The sequence below is a fragment of the Heliangelus exortis genome, chromosome 4 (assembly GCF_036169615.1).
Source record: "Heliangelus exortis chromosome 4, bHelExo1.hap1, whole genome shotgun sequence".
In the NCBI taxonomy this organism is placed as follows: Eukaryota; Metazoa; Chordata; class Aves; order Apodiformes; family Trochilidae; genus Heliangelus; species Heliangelus exortis.
This window is the reverse complement of record NC_092425.1, coordinates 5,584,007-5,606,597: the sequence shown is the minus strand read 5'-3', so window position 1 is coordinate 5,606,597 and position 22,591 is coordinate 5,584,007. Positions and strand designations below refer to the sequence as shown.

At 40.6% G+C, this 22,591-nt stretch overlaps 1 protein-coding gene across 1 annotated transcript; it reads left to right on the top strand.

The window, feature by feature from the left end:
* Positions 1-311: 311 nt before the first annotated feature.
* METAP1 (methionyl aminopeptidase 1) lies at positions 312-21,228 on the top strand. The gene is made up of 11 exons (XM_071742779.1): positions 312-607; positions 7,660-7,711; positions 9,939-10,051; positions 11,185-11,245; positions 13,088-13,179; positions 13,878-13,961; positions 15,526-15,664; positions 16,568-16,699; positions 17,493-17,636; positions 18,857-18,922; positions 19,104-21,228. Exons 1-11 carry the CDS (start codon positions 494-496, stop codon positions 19,262-19,264), a joined length of 1,158 nt encoding a protein of 385 aa, XP_071598880.1. The 5' UTR covers positions 312-493; the 3' UTR covers positions 19,265-21,228.
* Positions 21,229-22,591: the final 1,363 nt, after the last annotated feature.

The following is a 22,591-nucleotide window of genomic DNA, read 5'->3' as shown; positions in this document are numbered from 1 at the left end:
GTTATCCCGTCAACAGTCACAGTTATCCCGTCACCAGGCCGGGTTATCTCGTCACCAAGTCTGGTTATTCTGTCATCAAGTGGGGTTAATCCCGTCACCAAGAGTGGTTATCCCGTCACCAAGCCTGGTTATTCTGTCATCAAACGGGGTTAATCCCGTCACCAGGCGGGGTTATCCCATCAGCAGTCCCGGCTATCCCGTCACCAAGCCGGTTTGTTCCGTCACCAAGCTCGTCCCCCAGCTCCCGCTCTCCCCTCCCGACCCTCCTCGGCAAGTTCCGCTTCCACCTCCCCCGGCGTCTGCGCGGTGGGAGGGCGGGAGGAGCGCGGAGGGGAGGCTTTCAGGGCTGCCTCACTCACTCTTCTCCTCTCCTCTCCTCTCCTCTCCTCTCCTCTCCCCTCCCCTCCCCTCCCCTCCCCGCCCGCCTCAGCCGGCGGCACCTCCGGGCGGCGGCTCCTCCCCCGCCGCGGCGCGGCTGTGGCAGCCCGGCAGCATGGCGGCGGTGGAGACCCGCGTCTGCGAGACGGAGGGCTGCAGCAGCGAGGCCAAACTGCAGTGCCCGACCTGCCTCAAGCTGGGAATCCAGGGCTCCTACTTCTGCTCTCAGGTGAGGAGCCCGCCTCCCGCCGCCCTGCTTGGCTCTGGGTTCCTTTGCCCTTCCCTCCGCGCCGCGGGCCGGGTTTTCCTCTGAGGGGCTGCTCGGGGAGCGCTCTCCTTTCTCAGAGAGGAGCTATGGGAGGATTTAAAATTTTTTTTGAATTTTTGTGTGTGTGTGTGTGTGGAAAGCCCTAATGAGATTTCCAGTCAGCACATGGGACCGGTGTGCGAGTGTTAGGCCGGGGGTACGGGGAAGAGTCGGCTCCCCTTGCCTGCCCCCCGGGCCCGGCCCGGCCCGGCTCTTCATGGTTGGCTTTGCCTCCCTGTCCGTCCGTGGGGTTCCCTTCGGGGAGGAGTCTTCGTGCCTCAACCCCTCGCCCCCCTTCATGGGAGGGGGGCCGGAGCCTGGGGAAGGTGCTGGACCATGGGTGGCGGGTGTGGCGTGAGCCCTTCTGCCCCTCATGGCCCGAGGTAATGGGGGGACTGCGGTGGTCATGAGGCAGACACGAGGTTTTTTTTTTCTCTGCCCGAAGGTTTGATTGCCTCCACTCTGTCCCCCAACCCTTTTAAAAGTAAGGGCTTAGTGGGACAGAGTGAGACGTGCTCATCAAATTCCAGTCTGCGTTTCCGTGTCTGCATCAGCTCTGGGCTGCGTGTGGATGGAGTTGCTCGGCTTTGATAAAACATCCTGAGACTTGTTGCTCTGAAAACAGATTTTCTGTTTCCTTGCATTATAAAAAAACACAACCCAACCTTTTGGGTAAATGATCTCGTGCTTTACTTTTTTGTTTTTAATTTTACATTTACTTATTTTTTTAGTATCTTTCGGTATTTGAGTTTAAAGGTGCCAAACAAAGATTTGGGTTAGGCCACAGCCACCCTCAACTCCTGTCTATTCTGTAGGCCTCAGCTGCCCTCACTTATCAGCACAGTTTGGTCCTTAATTTAAATAAAAAAGTCTGCTTGATGCCTGTTGAGTCAGAGTGTTCATGTTGGCTTGTTTTAAATTACCTTAAAATGCATAGTAAAATACATAGCTTAATCCTTTGAACTTTTTGTATGTACAGTTTCTGTCAGCATCAGTGAGGAAATGTGTGTTCTATTCATAGAGTAATTCATAGACAACTTCATTGTCAGGATTATAATTCACAGTAAAATAATTCACATTTTCTAGATCAACTTAACCAAATCATTCTTTCACATCAGGTAGATTAAGTTACTAATTGGACAGATTTTTTTTCCCCAGTCAGGATGTAAACTGATAAGTTATGGGTTGCATAGGACTAAAGGGAAAGCTTCCCACATGCATGTCACACACCCACTGTACCGTTTCTGGTACTTTCCCCTCAAGCCTCTGATGCCAGATGCTGGGAGTCAATCCTAAATTAGATTGACTGCAATTCAGAATTGTTCTGAAGATTCTCTGTCTGTGGTTGCCATGTGGTTCTTATAGCTGGTTTGTAAGATTTGCTCTTTACTGCCTGTTTTGACCCATCTGATGTGAAACTCGTTACAAATGCATCAGCAGCACAAACAATTAATTGGTAATGACAAAACCATTTGTTAAGAGACCAAACAATCCTTTGTGAGGAATTCTGGTAGCATCTTCACTCCCCTCTGGTCCATTCCCAGTTCTCTTAATTTTATGTACGATGAAGAGATTCTTGTTTTCTATGTATTAGGTTTAATTCTTTTGAAATATCTGCTCCTGTTGTAAGGAAAAAAAAGGCAATTACCAGAAATATATATATTAGCTAGTAAAAATGGGCTGCTGGATAACTGAAGACATGCTTGTAAAGCTGTCCTGCCTAGAAAATGAAATACTTAACTGGGAATCTGAGTCATACTACTTCTGAGTGACCTTGGGTGTGTTGTTCTTCCTTGCTGTGCCTCTCTGTCCTGATCAGTAAAATAGGTAAGCATAGTTATTCCCCATATGAAAAGTGCTTTGAAGGTTTTGGGGTGACACATGTTACAGAAGTGAGAAGGAAATTAATAACTGCCTATTTTTAATAACATAGAAAAAATGTCATGCTCTTGGTGTCCCTGTACAATAAGGACCCTACAGTAAGGACCTTGATCCCCCTTCCTGCCTTATGTAGGGTCCAACACTGGCTGCCCAGAGGTTCCAGTTGTCCCCATCATCTGGTGCCTGAAATGGACAGGGCTCATTGCAGTGATCTGCTGGAGCCCTGTGAGCAGCTGCCACTGACAACCTGGCTGTCCAAATAAGCACGTGATGGGCAAAGGAGTCTTAAAGGCTGTCTCCAATTCTGGGCCCCTCAGTTCAGGAAGGAGATTGAGGTGCTGGAGCAGGTCCAGAGAAGAGCAAGGAGGCTGTGAAGGGATCCAGCACAAGTCCTGTGAGGAAGGGCTGAGGGAGCTGGGGGTGTTCAGCCTGGAGAAGAGGAGGCTCAGGGGAGACCTCACTCTCTACAACTCCCTGGAAGGAGGCTGGAGCCAGGTTGGTTGTAGCAGCTGTCAGTAAGACAAGAGGGCATTGGCTAAGCTCTGCCAGGGGAGGTTTAGGTTGGATATTAGGAAGAAATTCTTTCCAGAGAGGGTGATCAGGCATTGGAATGGGCTGCCCAGGGAGGTGGTGGATTCTCCATCCCTGGAGGTTTTTAAGAAGAGACTGGTGTGGCACTCAGTGCCATGGGCTGGGAACTGCAGCGGTAGTGGATCAAGGGTTGGACTTGATGATTTCAAAGATCCTTTCCAACCCAAATGATTCTGTGAAATTTGCTCTTGAGATTCCAGCAAGTGTCAGGTGACTATACGGGACTGGTTAGCATTTGTGACACTCCTGCAAAGTTCTCTCTTTTTTTAAAGTTTTTGTTTCCAATGTGGCATTACATGCATAAGTAACTTGTTAGATAAGCTACTGAGCAGACCTAGGATGTTAATTCCACTCACAGCACAGCCTGCATGATAGCTGGCACAGTCCTATTCCTTTCCTCCAAGAGTGAGGGTTTCTACCCTCTGACATTAGGCTGGCCCTGGTTCTTTGGTAAGCCACTTCTGGGGTTTTTAGGGTTTTCTTTTAATGGAAGAAAAGCAGTTGTATTAAATTTCGTGCTAGTTTAGCTCCCCAAAGCTGTGTGCTGCAGGAACAGAAAACACCAGTGCTTCAGGACCATGGTGCTGAAGAGCACTTGCCCATTGTGGCCCAGTTTGGCCCAGGATAAAGTCAGTCCATCCCTATCGAATGTTAGCTGCAGGTATGCAGGTGCTTACACTGGGCAGACTCAAATTTTGTAGTTTATTTTTTCAGTGCTGAAAGTAAATGAGAAAAGTGTGAACTGCTGCAGAAAGGTGATTAGTATGGAGCAATGTGTTAGGGTTATAAATTGGAAAAAACAATTTGTTAAGAAATACCAATGCAGGTGGTATAGGACTCAGAGTATCAGTGTAATGAGGAGATAGATTAAACATTATTTTTTGTCCTTACGTGTAGAGAACTGGACTTTTTCAAGTCGATTGTGTCTGGAAAGTGATTTCCCCAGTGGGTTTATTATTTGTGTTTCTCCTTTCCTTGAGAAAAGGCATTATTCTGGTCATTTTTCTTTTCCCTCCTTTCTATATCAAAGATTACAACTCAACAGCAGGATGATGCCTCCTCTGAAGTAATTTGACATCCTCTGAAATTTCTTTGAGCCAACACTATTTAATCTCTGGGTGTTGTGCACCTTGACAACTGAGTACAGTTGTAGTCTTGAGTTGTAGTTGTGCTGGTAGGTCATGGGTGTACAGGCAGCTGAGCTCTGGTCTAGCAGGGTGGTTTTGAACTGGTAATGGAGATGGACTAAAGATGGCTTTGAGCAGTGGAGGAGCTCTGAGGTGGTGTGTTGAACCCCAGTGTTATTTGTTTTTCTTTTTTCTTTCATTCCAAGGTGTAACCAGAGAGTATTCTGCTCAGGGATTCTGTCTGCTGTTAACCAGTAAGGTCTTCATTTAGGTAGTGAATCAGATACTGTTACTGCCAGCTACCTTCTTTCACTGTCTTGCCTTCACTTTTGGAGTCTTACTACAGTGTTACACGAGTTTGTCACCTGAGATAAATTACTGTACCCCCCTGTAACTTCTGAATGTAGAGGTGAATAATCCAGAAGTCTTCCAGGAAAATTAAGCCAAATTAATCTTATTCTTTTGTACTTTTCCCTTGAAGCTAATTAATGTTTTCAAATATAGCCATACAAGGTCACATTTTCCTTTTTTAACCATATCAGAAAAAAAAAAAAATTCTTAATTTAAGGATTACAAATCACCATGGATATTATTTTCTCCTGGATTTTGTTTATTTAATAATTGAAAATCTTCTCTCCTGATCTGTGTATGGCATAGGAACTTGGAAGACTCGTTAGAGGCAGGAGTGATAATAGGAAGATCAAAGTATGTCTGAGAGGAAAAGGCTCAGTGAAAAGTAGAATTTTCTCCAGAAAAGTGTCCCGGGTGGAGAGAAAGAGTGGCTTTCTTCCATGGCTTGTCAGGAAGTCTGCTATATAGCAGGTGAGGGCATTTGCAATGTGCAGGGGTACACTGGTAGTGTTTTGTCCCCAGAGCTGTCTGTGATTCTGCAACCTGTGGGGTGGCAGCTGACGTGTTTTTCCCTGGAACTGCCCAGGCAGGGCTCTGCAGGCATGTTCAGTGTAGTGCCTGTGCTGTGAGTTGTTGTAGACAGTCTGTGTGTACCTGGTAAGTCTGGTGCTTGTAGGAAACATATGGCTGATCCACAAAATCTATGGGTTGTAGGTGGATGTGCAGCATATCCCTTGGGTGTCATCCAGAAGTGTCAGACCAAGGCTGAGATGTTTACTGATTGTACACTGTGTGTGTACAAGCCTGTGCTTACAAAAAATGCTTTGGATTTGTGCTGTCTCCTTGTTACAGTGGACTGATGTGCATCCAGTACACGTGTCTGGGGTGTCCTGGTGTACAGAAGCTTGTTTGGATCTCTGCTGTAGGTGTTGTGGTGGAGCTGTTGCTTCTCTAAAAACAGGGCAAACAAAATCTGTGAAACACGTGTGGGGAAAACCCAGACATATGGCAGCCTTATGAGGGATCCTCTTAGGTTGTTTGCAGCTGCAGGAAATAAAAAGCCCAAATGGTGCCTCTTAGGTTATGATACTGCCAGGAGTGTGGTGTTTGCCTGGTGTTTTCTGGTTTCTAGCAAAGAGGTGAGACTGTTGGCATGTGAGGAAGGAATGACACTGGAGAATACACCCCAAAATTTCATGAGGAAGGAGAGAATGAATTACACCTAGTAATTGCCACAGCTGATGTGTTTGTCTTTCTCCAAATGCTCCTTTCTATCCCAAGAAGTGAATTATAGATTTGCAGGCTTGGTAGCTCATCAGACTCCTTTGATGTGCAATCCTTCTTCTGCTTTAGAACAGAGGTCTGGTGTTTAAAAGGGATTGAAACCATACTAGTGCTTCTAATGTCCTAGAAATAGGGTTTTTATGTTTTTATTTTTTCTTAAAATAGCCCTCAGTTAAAACCTGCTCTTTCTCTCCCAGCTCTCCAACCTAAAACTGATAAATAGTGCAGCACAAGGGTCTGTGCATGCAGTGGGTTATACAGGAGTGAAAGTAAAACCTTCTCATACTTGTTCAAAAAAATGTTTTCTCTGGTAACCTGAAGTGCTGGTTTCCAAGCCCCTTGTAGCCCAAACCATTCTGTAGCACCAAGGTATGTTGAGTGACAGCCCAGAGAATGTGGTGGCTTCAAGTATGTGGCATCCTAGAAGGCAACAAACATCTGGTTGGGTAATAAGGGAAATTGTGCTGGTCTCTTGGAAGGCTGGCAAACTTCTGGCACCACTTTGCTCTGGGGGATACAATTTGATTACTATTGTTTGCAAAGCTAATGAGAAAATTTGGCTCTACAGCAGCAGACAGCTGAGGCTGCTCAACAGCAACCATGGAACAGGGGTAGAATGTCTTAGGTCAGGCTTGATTTACAGATTGGTTGTCTTGGACTGGCTGAGTGTTGTATACATGACATTGATTCAGTTGTTGGCTCTGGATTGTAGTTTTATGGTGATGATTCAGCATTAGTAGTGCTTAATAAATAAATTAAATAAATAAACAGTTTGCTTCCTGCCTCTTCAGAAATTCAGCTGTTATTGTAAATGACTGGAATTGGCTGTTTCCTAATGGTTGTTTTGAGTGCATATAGTCATTGATTCAGATTTTCTGCTATAAGACCCAAGTAATTTCCTAATTAGCACCATAAAAGATCATCTTCAATGCTGTCTTCTGCAGCCTTTGTACTTAAATCTCTCCTTTTTAAAATGTCTTTCCTTAATCTTTATTTTCTTCAGCTTCTAGCCATTTCCATCTGCTCCTTTGCTGATTCATTGTTCCTCACATGAACTGCTCTATTTCTTCTGGGGAAGCAGAGAAAAAGACAAATCCCTTCCCATTCACTTTTTTCATTATTTCCCTTCCACCTTTCTCTCTACTTTTTTTTTCTACTTAATTTTTTAATTCCAGTTCAGGAGACCTCACTCTTCCTTCTGTTTAATCTCATCCTTTTGGTCCCCTGTGGTCAGTGGGTTGGTCTCTGTTGCTTTCCTGTGCTGGGGAAAGAGGTAGAAAGGATGCAATTAGCAGGAGGTGGATAGGAGGCAGGGGAGGACCACCCTGCTGGCTGCAATACTGTAAGATTTTGCATGGAGATAGAGGAGAACTACTCTTATCTCTCTGTTTCCATGAACAATATAGTGTTTCAGCCAACCTGGAGCAAGACTAGCATTTAGTTACTTATTAAAATGATAAAGGGATAATATTTAGTTAATAGGATTGGATTAGATTAGCTTGTCTCACTGTGATGGGTGATTGGTTATGCTTTGTGCCTTTTTTTGCTGGTAAGCTGTTGAATGTAGTATTTTCTGTTGTTAAGACTAGCAGCTACAGTGGGATTTACTGCATGTTTCTACAAGGGTTCATAAAATCTGTCTTAGTTTTATTTTAAAATACAGTTGCTTTTCTGGGGATGGCATGTCTGTCTAGGATAATGCTACTTAAAAAAATGTATGTATTTTGTTTGCAATTCTAGGAATGCTTTAAAGGAAGCTGGGCCACTCACAAGTTATTACACAAGAAAGCAAGTAAGTGGAATTTTTTTAAAATCCCTTTTAATATTGTTTTGAATTTGCTTTATCTTGTGCAGCTGATTCTAGGTGTTCCTGTTTGAGCAGAGGGTTGGGCCCTCCAGAGGTCCCTTCCAGCTGTTCTATGATGCTCTGTCTAAGAACAGTATGGATTTTTCCAAGATACCTAGCACTGTATTCCTCCTATGTAAAATTTTGTCAAGTTCCTTGTAATCTAAAGATCTAAGGAAAATTTCAGAGACAGTGGTACAGAAATCTCTTGTTTCTGTTCCCTGTTGTATTTGAATGAAACATTCCTTGTGCTACATTTCTGTGTATATGAAAAGAGGAATTGTTGTGCTGAAATATAAAGCAAGGAGAATAATAAAGCATTATTATAAGGCACTGCCAGGCTTAGTCCATATTAATATTTTGATGTCTGATGTAGTAAAAGGCAGTAATGTGGAGAAGGTTCTTGTGGAGTCCCTGTGATCAGATACTTGCTGGAATGCAGGCAAGCCAGTCAAAGTGCAGCTGTTCTGTACATTGGGGTTGTTCCACTTCAGAAAAAAATACTTTTGTGCTCTGATGCAGTGGTTAATAAGAGAATGTATCACATCTAGGATTTTGCTAAGTTTAGCAGAAGGTGATAAGGCCATCTTTATGCCTTAGTTACCACTGGAAACTCTTGCACAGAAATACTGGTAGAATCTCCCTTATCTAAGTAGTAAAAATAATCCATAAATTGAGAACTGAACAAACAGAACTGGAGAGCAGAGCCTAGTTCTGCCTCCCTTGCCTCCCCCCACTCAACTTCATCAGGCCCTGCTTAAAATGAAGTGGGATTAAAAATTAAGTGGTATGGCAGAAAGTCAAGACTTCAATTCCTCTACCTCTTTTTCTACAACCCAATAAAACTCATTTTTCCATACTAAATGTTACATGGTTAATAGGCTGGAGTAGCACAGACAGTTACAAATATTTTCCCTCTGCCTGCCTGTGCCAGGGGTCTTCTAGTTCACACTCTCTTTCTGTTTCCTTTTATTTTGCACCTGCATTACTTTGTTAGTAATTCCAGTATTTTCCTGGTGCATTCTTCTAATGCTGGTGCTGTCTGACAGCAAAATTTTTTGTGATACCACTAAAATAAATCCATCATCATCTTGCTGCCTGAGTAACTGCTAAACCTCAAGCTGAGTAGGCTGGGTTCTGCTAGCCCTCAAGACCTCAATGCAATAAACTACTGAAGCTTCTCAAGAGGATGATGTAGGATACTGCTTCATTAAAACTTTGGATATTTAAAGTGTTACTTCTTCATTGGTTCATCTCAACTGATCGTCATGTAAGCAGATGTCTCGGATATCAGCCACAGAGACTCTGAGGAACTTGGGGCTTGCTGTGTACACCTTTTGCCATCCTGTCATTTGTGTAAGACATAAAAAGAGACAACAAACTTATCAGGTTACAAGTTAAAAATTAATGCTACTGTGCTCTTGCACCTTGCCACCTCTTTCTGAGTAAATTTATTTCCTTTTGTTTCATGCTCATGATCTACCTGCTTCAATCTTTCATTGAAACACCTTCAGTATCTACCCTGTTAAGATTGTTATTTGTGAATGAAGTCAGTCAGACACTGATTTCATAAGACTGAGAGATCTGGGAACCTCCAGCAGTTTGGGACTATCTTGTAAGGTGCATGCACTGCTTATCCTGGAGTGCAGAAGCAGCAGCACCTTCACTCTCTCCATTAGGTCTGGGGGAGTATCAGGCTCTCTGTGTAGAAATTTAACAGCTGGACACCCTTCTTCTCACCTTAGGTCATTTCTGTCACTAAGAGGAATCACAGAAAAGGAGGATTCATCTATAGTGCAAGAGTGTTAATTGAAGGGGTAATGAATGCTTCTTTAGAAATATGCTTTTTTGCAGGACTGAAAACAAACACAGAAGTACAGAGGAAGACCTACTTAAGTAATTACTACACTTTGTTCCTGCATTCAGTAATGCTGCCCTGACATTCCCCAGTCTGCTACTGAATAGAGTTTGCAAGAAACAAATTTTGAATGTGAAAAACTTAAGGGCAGTACAAAATGGTAACTGCCACCTACACTTGCATATAGAAGTATCTTAAAACATCAAAAAGAGTAAAATCTAGACATGCATACTTCTGTGTCACTTTTGGGTCTCCACAGTTCTTATTCTTAGTAGGAACTGATTTTGCTGCTGGGGTATTGTTTTGTCTTTTCAGAAGATGAGAAAGCCAAGCGTGAAGCTTCCTCTTGGACACTGGAAGGTGATGTGAACACAAATCCCTGGTCTGGTTACAGATATACTGGTAAACTCAGGCCACACTATCCACTGGTGAGTAAGAAAAAGGTGGCATTCTCTACTCCAGCACTGCTGCAGTCTGCAAAAAACTGCTGCTAATTCAGATAAAGTCAGCTGTTCACTGTTCCCACCAATAATGAAATAGTCTGTTTCAGAAAAAAATTGAGGTGAATTAATTTAGAATTTAAATAAATGGGTTTCTGTTATTTTGTGTAAATGGATTGAGGTAAGCTGATGGGCAGCTCTGAGGGAGCAGAGGTTATAGCAGTCTCTAGCTAACTGAAGTCAGTAACATCTTCTAGCTGTGGAAGGTGGGTTTAGAAGATGACAATCAGTACAGCTGTATTATTAAATAGGTAGAAGTTTGTACATGGGATATGTCCTGGTTTGGGCCAGGATAGAGGTGATTTTCTGTCTTGTACTTTTGCTTTCAGCTGAGTCTCTTGTAAGTAGCTGCAACACGTAAGACACAGTTTTTACAGGAATAATGGCATTTTATTTACATGTGTCTCTTCTCACTGGCCTGTGCTAGAAATGCTGCCCCTGTGGCATCCTGTTCAGTCTTCTCCATCTATTACAGGCTCATCAAAGAACCTCATTAACAGAGCCTGAGCCTGTGTGTTTGTTGGTGTGATTGATGGAAGGGTGTTTTGGATAAGTCACTGGCCAAGTAATTTAGTAGTGTTGCCACTGAACATTTGCTTTCTTGACTTCTGCTCTAGGATTGATGCAAATGAAACTATAATGAAAAAAAGTGCTAATGGCTTGGGTGATGATTAGAAGCAACAGTCTTCTTAATAGATGCCAATAATCAGGGAGAGCAAGGATGAATTTGGAAGTCTGGAATGTAGCAGAATAAACACTGCAATATAGCAGGGATAATATGTTATAAAACCAGTTTCAAAATTTGATTTTTAGAAAGCTGTGAAGTTGGCTTCTAGAGGTTGTCTAATATGAAAGCAATAAAAAGGAAGAGGAGAATCTTTGAGAAATGAAAAATGGAACTGTTTTGGAGTGCTTAGATATTTCACAAGCTTTTCTTAACTGGAATTAGGCATAGTTTAATAGCTTAATTTTGGATGTGAGTCTTAGATTTTAGAGCTGTTATAATATTTATGACTGTAATATTCTTGCAACCTAACCAGCTTTGACTATGATTTATTTAGACACCAACAAGACCTGTGCCAAGCTACATTCAAAGACCAGATTATGCTGATCACCCCCTAGGTAATTTGAAACAAATTATAGTTACAGTGTGTTTTGTTTGTTCACTGCTTTTCTTTTAATGGAAAAAAAAAACCCATGAAGGAGATACTGGAGAAAGGAATCTTCTTTCTGGTTTTCTCTTTCTACTTCTCCTCCCACATTAAATTTTTCAGGAATATTGGTTAATAAAAAAACCCACGTTTGGTTTTTTTGTGTGATTTTTTTTTTTTTTTTTTGTTTGGTTGGGGGTTTTTTTTTGTTTTTTTTTTTTTGTTTTGCTTTGTTTTCATAGAATCATAGAATTGGCTGGGTTGGAAGGGACCTCAGAGATCATCAAGTCCAACCCTTGATCCACCACCGTTGCAGTTACCAGCCCATGGCACTGAGTGCCACATCCAGTCTCCAGTCTTCTCAGGGATGGAGAATTCACTACATCCCTGGGCAGCCCATTCCAATGCCTGATCACCCTCTCCATGAAGAAATTCTTTCTAATATCCAACCTAAACCTCCCGTGGCACAACTTGAGACTGTGCTCTCTTGTCTTGCTGAGAGTTGCCTGGGAAAAGAGCCCAACCCCCCCCCTGGCTCCAACCTCCTTTCAGGGAGTTGTAGAGAGTGATGAGGTCTCCCCTGAGCCTCCTCTTCTCCAGGCTGAACACCCCGAGCTCCCTCAGCCTCTCCTCATAGGATCTGTGCTCGAGTCCCTTCACCAGCCCAGTTGCCCTCCTTTGGACCTGCTCCAGCACCTCAATCTCCTTCCTGAGCTGAGAGGCCCAGAACTGGACACAGAACTCAAGCTGTGGCCTCACCAGTGCTGAGTACAGGGGCAGAATCCCTTCCCTGGACCTGCTGGCCACGCTGTTCCTTTGTTTTGGGTTTTTTGTTTGTTTTTTTTTTAAGTCCAAAATTTGTAATGCATTATCTTTCAGAAGTGCTCATGGATGGAAAGTTAAATGCCATGCAAGTCCTTTTCCTGTGATTAACTCCATAACAAACAGCAATAAGTTGTCTGTCATAGGTGAAGTCTGCTAAGCCATTCTCAATGCCATGAGTGTATCTGTTGGAAATGTTATAAAGTAACAAAACCAAACAAAACTGCAGTAAGCAACCTCCAAAGCTGAGATGAATTCCAGCTGTTTTTGGACTTGGACATAGTGCGTTCAAAATTACTTCCTTATTGATTTGTTTTGGTAGTTTCCCCCTCTTATTGGTCCTTTGCATTTCTCAGAGAAGCTGCTAGAAAGTCTATTAGAATTATTTTGAAACCTTCAACCATTCTTTAGTTATTCCTTACAGAATGTGAATATTTAAACAGCACAAATGCTGTCTTTTAGGGGGTCATTCAGCTATAAAACTGGGCTACATAACCTGGTAGCAAGAATTGGCATGTTTTCACTAGTTGCAATAGTATAAGTATTGATATTAATAAGCCTATATTATACTTTATGACTCTGACTATTATATATTGCTATTTTTGCTCTCCAAAGCAGCAAAGAAAAAATAGTACTTTGTATTAATAAAATAATTTCAATTTAAATATATTTTTTAAGGTTGTGTTTTGACTAATGACATCATAGTTTTATGCTTTAAATGAATGGGCATCCTGAGCACATATGGGCATGACAATATTGTAAAAGGTTTATGAATTGAATTAAATTTAATCTGGATTAAAATGATAATGCCATGACTTGGTGGGTTTGTTACTTCAGTCTCTGAAAAAGTACATACTTTTATTGCCATTGGTAAGCTAAATAAATTCCTTGGTTTGACTAATGTAGCAATTGCTACTCCATTTAATGTGGTGGGTTTTTTGTTGTTTTTTTTAAATTTTTTTTCTCTTCCTTCTTCCCCCCACCCCCCCAGGAATGTCTGAATCAGAACAGGCTTTAAAAGGAACCTCTCAAATAAAAATACTCTCCTCAGAAGACATAGAAGGGATGCGAGTAGTCTGTAGGGTAAGGAGTTTTCTGTTTTTTGGTTACTATGTGCCTTTATTCTTTAAAAACCCCAAAATGATTTTACCACTTGGTGCCAGCACATATGGGAATACAGACTTTCAAACCACTTCTGAGCATCAGAAAATAGTTTGGCAGTGTTAATATTGTCTTGGTTTCTCTCTCCTTGTCTCTCAGTTGACAGTTGCTATTTTGCCAGCAGAAAGATGATTTTTATTATTATGTGGCTGTGTTGTTACTAGTGGGATAATTTGTGGCTGAAACACTGTTACCACTGTTACCACCATGAATATAGTTTATAGTGCATAAATAAGAACGGAACTTTTTCCTCTCCTAGAGTACTAAGTAAAAACTAAAAAGCAGAACCAAACCAGAGCCCCATCCCGAACAGTTTTTGAAAATGAGTGGTTGACTTGTAATCACTTCCTGTGCATAAAGTCAAACTTGGAAATGTATTTATATAGTCTGGTTTACATTTGGCATTCAGTGACTTTGTGGTTCAAATCTGAATTAGGGTATTTGCAAATGTCACAGAACTGACTTGCTAATATAACCTGTAAGCATCTTTAGGTCTTTCTAGAGCCCAAGTCTACCCAACTTTCCTAAGCAATCTCAATGTAGCTGTAGCAAAGGGGTTGTCAGCTTTCTAATAATAGTCTTGGTCTTTTTTAAAATCAGTACTTTTGTTTCATTTTCAGCTTGCTAGAGAAGTATTGGATGTTGCTGCCATGATGGTGAAAGCAGGTGTAACTACTGAAGAAATTGATCATGCTGTCCATTTAGTAAGGTTATTTTATTGTTTGCCTGGTGTTTATAAGTGCTTTCTTCTATCTCTCTGTTTTTTCAATTATAATCTTTGTTGTTGTATGAATTCCTGTTCTGTATTTTGAACCCTTTCCCAAGTGATTGTGTAGATGTTAGAAATGCCTTAAAGTGCAGTGGTTGATTTAAAATGAGCCACAATTTAGGAACTCCTGGGCTTCTCTCTGTATCAGCTCCTTCTGTGATTTCCAGGTTCAGATTCCCTCTGAGTTTCTCTGCCTGTTTTCTCAGTTAACATCACATAATCTTCTTTCTTCTAACCCCATTGTGCTGCACAGATACAATTATATAAAGAACATCATATGCAGGCCATGGAATTTGTGTGTTCTGTTTTGTTGGTTAAGATGTACAGAAGAAGAAGTTTAATTATTTGTCAGAATCAGGAGCCTGAGAGGATTGAAACACAGTGTTTTTTCAGTCAGGTGAACTGAAACTCCAGTTCAGCAAAGTAACTGAAATGTATGTTCAGGTGTTTTCCTGGCTTAACTATTCACAGGTATTTGAACTGTGTAATTTAAATTTTTCTTTATTCTCTTCTCTATAAGGCATGTGAACTGATAATTGAGGATACTTCTGTGCACTGTCAGAAAGGCAACAATTGTGGCATAGTTAAGTTTGTTAAGAGAGCTTTTGGTGGCTGTTTTTTATACCTACGTATACAGCTCTTGAGCCAAGAATGTAAGGAACTTACTCTTGTTTGATTAGGTTGGAGGTTTCTGTTGAAATCCATTAAATACTAAATTATTTGCTTATGTACAATGTCTGATACGAACAACTCATAGTTAAAATGGTGTTACCATTCCTCAACAGTTTCTGGAACGTCTTGGCATTGTTGATTCTGACTGATACACTCAATAGGTTCTTTGCCATTTAAAAACACTATTATATTTAAAAATAATTTTTATATTTACTTAAATATATGCTTACATCTATATAAAAGTATATATTTTATATTGGAATATATTAATATGTTAGATAACATTTAAAATAAAATTATTTCAATATTATTTATTATATTATTCAGTATTATTCTAGAGTTGCTCACTATGTCAGATAGTGTGTATTATGCATGTATATAAATATAGATAAAATGTATGTGTCAATTTTGCAAAAATCCCCCAAAACATCACAGTGAGTGCAAAGGAAGCAACTTAAGAATTTAAAACTAGGGGTGAAAGACTGTTGCTAAATGTTATTTTGTCTAGCTTGTGTGTTTTGCAAAAGTTACTTAACTTAATTACTTGGTTTTAGACCAGGTACTTAAGAGCAGTAATTGAAAATTACTCTATTATTTTACTGTCTGAATATTGCCAGGCAGTGTTTTAAACCTTAGTATTTCAGCATTAGTAGTTAAACATAAAAATCAGTAGAAACAAAAGTAAAGTAGCTTTATTTTCTTCCTTGTAAGAAATTCAACTGCACTGCTTTTCAACCTATATTTCTTACTGTGAGCCTGTTGTTCTTATGGTTTTAATTTGTACAAAATTTCCTAATGTAAAGTGTAAATTATGTTTTCTAAATTAGGCTTGTATTGCAAGGAATTGCTATCCTTCCCCTCTGAATTATTACAATTTCCCTAAGTCATGCTGTACGTCAGTGAATGAAGTGATCTGCCATGGAATTCCTGACAGGAGGCCATTGCAGGAGGGAGATATTGTTAATGGTAAGTGCTATGAAAAATAGACTTTAACATTTCTACCTCCCATGCAGTTAAACCATGTGGTAAGGTGAGGTTTCACTAGCAGACAACATGGTTGGAAAACCTTCTTTAGAGGCAATTTTCTAATTTACCAATTAACCTCTGCTCTTTGCATATTTAAACTAATCAGTGCATTTAATGAAATTTCAGAAATTTGCTCCACTTTTAGATTTTTATATTTCTTTTGCCCTGATCCATGCATTAGTATAGTGTCTGAGTATTCCACTTGTGGGCTAGGACCCAGTTGTTCCATACTTGGAGGATAATCATAGAATCATAGAATTGGCTGGGTTGGAAGGGACCTCAGAGATCATCAAGTCCAACCCTTGATCCACTACCACTGCAGTTACCAGCCCATGGCACTGAGTGCCACATCCAGTCTCTTTTTAAATATCTCCAGGGATGGTGAATCCACTACTTCCCTGGGCAGCCCATTCCAATGTCTGATCACCCTCTGTAAAGAAATTCTTTCTAATGTCCAACCTAAACCTCCCCTGGCACAACTTGAGACCATGCCCTCTTGTCTTGCTGAGAGTTGCCTGGGAAAAGAGCCCAACCCCCCCCTGGCTCCAACCTCCTTTCAGGGAGTTGTAGAGAGTGATGAGGTCTCCCCTGAGCCTCCTCTTCTCCAGGCTGAACACCCCAAGCTCCCTCAGCCTCTCCTTGTTGGACCAGAAGCTCAACATGAGCCATCAGTGTGTGCTTACAGCCCAGAAAGCCAACTGTGTCCTGGGCTTGCATCAAAAGAAGCACAGACAGCAGTCAAAGGAGGGAATTCTTCCCCTTGCTCTTGTGAGACCCCACCTGGAGCACTGTGTCCTGTTCTTGAGTGCTAACATATTAAAATATATTTGGTGTTCTTTGCAGTGGATATTACTGTCTATCGTAATGGCTACCATGGAGATCTGAATGAGACCTTTTATGTTGGAGAAGTTGATGAGGGTGCAAAAAGGCTTGTCCAAACGACTTATGAGTGCCTAATGCAAGCCATTGATGCAGGTAAAAAGCTCTGGCTAGGGCCTGAAGCATGTGGGTTTTGGTTCTGAAACCTAAGTGCTCTTATTTGCTATTACCTAGGAGTGCCTGTTGGTGTAGAGCGTGGAAGTGTTCATGTGTGTCACTTGCAGATGATGTATGCTGGTATATTGTATAACACCATGGTTCTTCAAAAGGCAGTTTTGTGGGTGGTGGTTGCAACTTTTAGTTGAAATCTGGGTTAAAAAGGAAAACTTAGTTGATGCTGAGCTGATCCATATATGATGATATTTATGTGGAAACAGCCTTTTTGGACGACTAGATAAGACATTCTTGATCTGAGTAGTTTAGAGAACTTGAAGAACAAAATATTTTTTTGAAAAGCAAAGAATGGCTTTTTTTCCACTTCTTAGTCCTTCGCATATAATAAGTAGTAGAGAGATAAGTGCTTACTAAAATATAGTTAATACAATTTTTGAAACAAGTCTGGATATGAAAAGTTACCAAGTACTTAGAAAGTCTTTTGTTGCCTTTATTTTCCAACTTGAACATGCTTTTAATATTTGTGCACATGAAAGGAAGTAAGCAGTGTTCTTGTGAGAAAGTTGCTATCTTTCTCTGTCATTTTCTCCTTTTTAAGATAGTTTCCCCCTCTCTCTCTTAATCCTATGGATTAAGTGATCCTAGGAAGTTGCACATTTGGACAGAGGGACATACAAGCCATGAGTACTACAGAGATACTTCCTTGAGTGGTGTGTGATGGTTCTGTTGAAGGAAAGTTCTATAAATTTCCATCTGTAACTCTTTAATTTTGCAGTGAAGCCTGGTGTTCGGTACAGAGAACTGGGAAACATTATTCAGAAACATGCTCAAGCAAATGGATTTTCAGTGGTTCGGAGCTACTGTGGGCATGGAATCCATAAACTTTTCCATACGGCCCCTAATGTGCCACATTATGCCAGTGAGTATTTGTTCCCTTTGGGTTGTCCTGTAGACAACAAGTGGTTTGCAAGGGATGCCCCCAATTTGCTTCTTGTATATATTCTAATAAAGTAGCATGTTGTCTGACAGTCATCAAATTAGCTTTTCACAGAAAATGGAGAGAATAAAGGATGAAATTTCTTCAGATTCAGAAGACCAGAAGCTTGCATTTAAGTGTTGAGAGAAATACCAGCAGATGATGGGGGGGATAGTGATGAGGCCATTTAAGTGAAAAAAAAATATTCTGATTGCTGTTGTGTCAGCTTGATATCTGAGAGTTTTGAAGTATCTAGGTGATTTAGACAGTTCAATAGATTTACTTAAATAGAGTAGGGGATGGGGAATCTGTATGTAAGAATTTATGCAAATTGTCTACAGTAAGTAAGGTAGCTTGGAGCTAACTCTTCCTGTGCAATACTGGAGTTTGTTCCAGCCCTCTCATGCTAGGCTGAGTCAGATCCAAGATTCAGTGCTGAACAGGCAAGAACTGAAGCCTTTTTTCAGGAAAACTGTACCCCTAGAGACCTGCTGTGCATCAGTTCGTGTGCCTCCACATAAAGAGTTTTGCTGTGTATAGCATAAAAAAAAATAGAATATTGTCCTGGATGCCTTGAAATTCTCTGTTGCTTTATGTTAGCTAAAGAAAGACAGCATTATGACCCTGACAGCTACTATGGCCACATTACTCAGAGTGTATATATATATATTTATATATATATATATATATATGTCATATATGGAATATATCTGTCATTAAAGGAATCAAGGGATTACTTAAACACTACCATATTTTGACAATTTATTGGAGCTAATAGTTCAGTGCAAACAAGATGTTTTAAGCCTTTTCTGAATATTTTAATGGCTTCTTATTTTAATAGATTTTTTTTTAATTGGACAATTGTCCTAGAAGTCTGCAGACATTCATGTATTACATTTGTTCAGTGTTTTTATAAAACTGGAGTTGAACTCTAGAGAAAGCACTTGAGAAAGCCACTTGAGTAAATGTGGGAGTGTTGGGGGACAGGGAGGAGGAAAGAAGTGAGGGGGATCTTAGTGTAGCATTAAAAATGGATGACTGTGTTGTTTCTGAGGGGCTTCTTTAACTTTACAGTGTCCCTGTTGAATTCTTCTAGGGCACAGATTGATTAATCTACTAAGATGGGATCACTTCTTCTAACTTCAGATTTTATTTTATTGCAGAAAACAAAGCAGTTGGAGTCATGAAGCCAGGTCATGTATTTACAATTGAACCAATGATCTGTGAAGGTGAGCATTTTAGGAAAAGAGGTGAAGTGGTTACTCTTGTTTATTAATAAATAGTGAAAGAGTAAGATGCTTGGGTCTGTGCTGTACCGTGGACAGATTTTTATTTTCTCTGTGAAGGGCTGGTCTCTGTTACTTATAACCAGTCAGAAAGTCATCATTTATGTTTTTGGTTTTTTTTTAGGTGGCTGGCAAGATGAAACATGGCCTGATGGTTGGACTGCAGTAACAAGGGATGGCAAGAGATCTGCACAGTTTGAGCACACCCTTCTGGTCACTGATACAGGCTGCGAGATCCTGACCCGGCGGCTGGACAGTGTTTGTCCTCATTTCATGTCTCAGTGATATCCTGGACTGAGCAGGTGGATCTGAACAGTACAGTACTTTTTTTTTTTTTTTTTTTTTTTTTTTTTGAGTTCTGTACTATGCATTTTTTTAAGAGTACAGAATAGATTTCATCACTTACTTGTTCTCAGTGATTGCAGGTAAGAGGAATATCTTGAGAAACCTGACCCGGGGTCTGGAAAAGCAGAGAAGAATTTAAAGAATTTCCTGCTTTCCTCCTACCTACAACACAAGCTATATTTTTCTTTTTTCTTCAGTTCTCTCTTCAGCACCTTTCTTCCAATTAGACTCACAAATGCTTCTCTTGCTGGCCTGACATTAGCTAGAAAAGTGTGGGTAATCTTCCTCACAGGGACTTGATATTTTGGGATCCAGGTTTTTTTCACCACTTCAGTGTGTCCTGTTTCTCTTGGTATGTGAATGGCACCTGAAATTTTCAGCATTTCTAGTGCCAAAGACCTGCTGCTGCTTCTGCAAATACTGTTCTGGTGGGCTGGGCCTTGTTTGCTTATCAGTTGAGAAGGGGGCAGAAGGGAGAGACATGCATTTGGCGAAGAGAAGGCTACCCTTACCTTTAATTCTGTTCTCATCTCTGCTGATGGCCTCTGTAGGTTTGTGACTGTAGGTGACACACTGTTAATGATAGAGTGGCCTTACTACAGGCAAAATTAATGAATTCTGTCTTATATGCAGCTCCCTGGAATAAGCTGCTTGTCATTGAAGCAGTATTTGCAAGCAGACTCCTGATTCTAAAGCTTGGTGAAGCTGATGTATCAAACTTGCCTAGGGAAAGGAATGAAGCAAGAACCAAAAAGATTCATGGGATCCCTGCGTGTGTTAACTGTGGGGCATTTTTTTAAAGGTACATCCACAGTAGCTGTGGAGTATTGGATTTGCAAGACTTAGAGTGAACTAAGTATCTGTCTCAAGTCTGAGTGTGAGAAAATGAAACACCTTCAACGCTGCATTCATTTTCTTTTGGTACTTTTTAAACAGGTTATTCCCCTTCCACCCCACCCCCATCCCCCCCCAGTTAAGTGAGTTTCATGCTTTTGGCAAGTCTTAGGGGGGCAGCTATGAAAACTGATCCTTTTTCCTCAGACTGGGTATAAAAGTAGGTAATGTTAGCATCTACACCCCTTTATTTTCTGTTTATGGTTCCTGATGAGCTGGAGACTGTCATGTCAAGGAATGTGGATTGATAAAGCCTCTTCTCTCTACCCTTTCTTTTCCCATGCCTGCTTCCTTTCCAGCATCTTTGGTACATCTGCTGAGGGAATTTATTTTTTCTTCTAAATTGTAAGGAAAAAATTTTCAGCCCCCATTGCAGACTCAAGTCTTACACCACTGTAATGCAAGAAACAGTTAACCAGTGCAGACATTCAGTTGTGCAGACATTCAGTCGTACAGTCATGGGCATAAAATACACCTTTTACCAGGTGTCTGGTGAATTTGTTGCCACATTAGACCCAAGCATATGAGGTACTTGAGACCCTCGTGCCCCCTTGGCACTGCAGGATTTAGGTGGGGGAGGCAGGTTAGTGCTTCATAGAACTGGACTTGTGTACTACCAAATTTGCCAGAAAATGTCTTCTTTGCCCTGAGTGCCTCAGACCTCTGTTGCTGTAAGAGTATAATTGCAATGTTTTCATTACCTTTATTATTATTTTTAATTATGCAGTAAAGTGACCTGAAATTGTGCATATAGAGAGTGTGTGTGTGTATGTATGGGTGTGTGTGAGTATAGATTTTAACAGAATGGACTCCAGTACTTGAGTGGAGTTACCTGTGTTGAATGAGATGTAATGTATTGAGGAGATGACTGTCCTGGAGTTTTGCCCACCATGTCATTCACTTGAATGGTTACAATGGTCTTGCCTTTTCTATATGTGTGTGTGTATGATGGGGGTGGGCTTAATTTTTTTGGTCTATAAAATAAACGTTGCAGCTGCTTTTAAGAGAAATTATTTTTAAAAAAGTTATTTATTTTTGTGAACCAAAACCAGACAGAGCATTCTCAGTTACATTAAGGTTGCTTGCATGGGTGAATGCAGCCAGTTAAAAATCATCCTTTAATCTGCACACATACAACTCAAACACTTATTTCTTGTTGCACAAATGCAACCAAATTTGACACTGTACATTTTTAATATAGGTAATCTATGATGCTATATATTTCTGCCTATAATTTGAGATCGCAGCATGAAAAATCTTTATTCTGATTCATACTACTACAGTGTTTTTAAACAAGTGGAAAGTTTAGTCAGCACCTACACCAGTTCTTTCAACATAAGACAACACATCAGCCTGCAGAAGAAAACTTATTTAATAAAAATATCTATTTTTTTCAACTATATAGCTGTAACTTTGCTTGAACATGACATGCTAGACTTGGGCTGACTAGAATTGGGATATTATCTATTTTTACAAAAGTTGATATCCAGTTAAAAAACAAAACAAAAGCCCCACAGCTTAAATCTCCTTTCTAATGAAATTTTTAGAAAGTTTGCCAAAAAAAAACCCCAATCATGCAGCCAGTTCTGAAACACTCTCTTTAGGTATTTTCCCTTTATTATAAGATAAGAGAACCTGGAAACTCTTAATGCAGTTTCTGCAAATTAACATGAATATTTAAGATTTGTTAGCTGATGGTGAATAACAGCATGAGAAGAAGGCACAAGCTCCATCTCTTACATGACAGCCAGCAGAGTACATACATGTTTCAGGTAAGTCACTTGGTGGAAACTTTTTGTCCATTGATGTCATTACAGTTGTCAAGATGGTACAGTTTGATGCAGCACCTTGATCTCCAAGGATAACTTCTATGTTTGGGTCCCTTTGTTAGGTGAGCAACTTCAAAGAGACCACTTCAAACATGCTCCGTTTAATCAGCTGCTTTGCAGGACAAAGTCTGAAAACTGCTGGGTAAGGGCTAGGACATCAGTATTAGTATTATTTATTATTCAGGCTGGGAAGAAGCTCTAAGTCTAAGTCTGAGTGTTCTGATATTACTGAAGGTATTTATTGGTGACCTGGTATTACAAGACCAGCTTTACAAATTTATTTTAAGATGCAGGTTCCCTAAAATAATGCAATGCAGAAAACAAGTTTAGGCTTGATTCAGTCTGTGCAGCCTACAGGAGCAGTTGTTATGGTAGAAATGCTTTAAATGTTAGATCCAGTGGGGGGAGGTGTTTTTTTTAAGATGTTGAGCTAATAGTGTATTGATACCATGTTGTAGTTTATTATAGAGTGCTCTTGCTTTTGGAAAGGCTTGACAGTAAATCTTCTACTCAATTCTCTGAAGACCAGCCACCACTTGGGGAG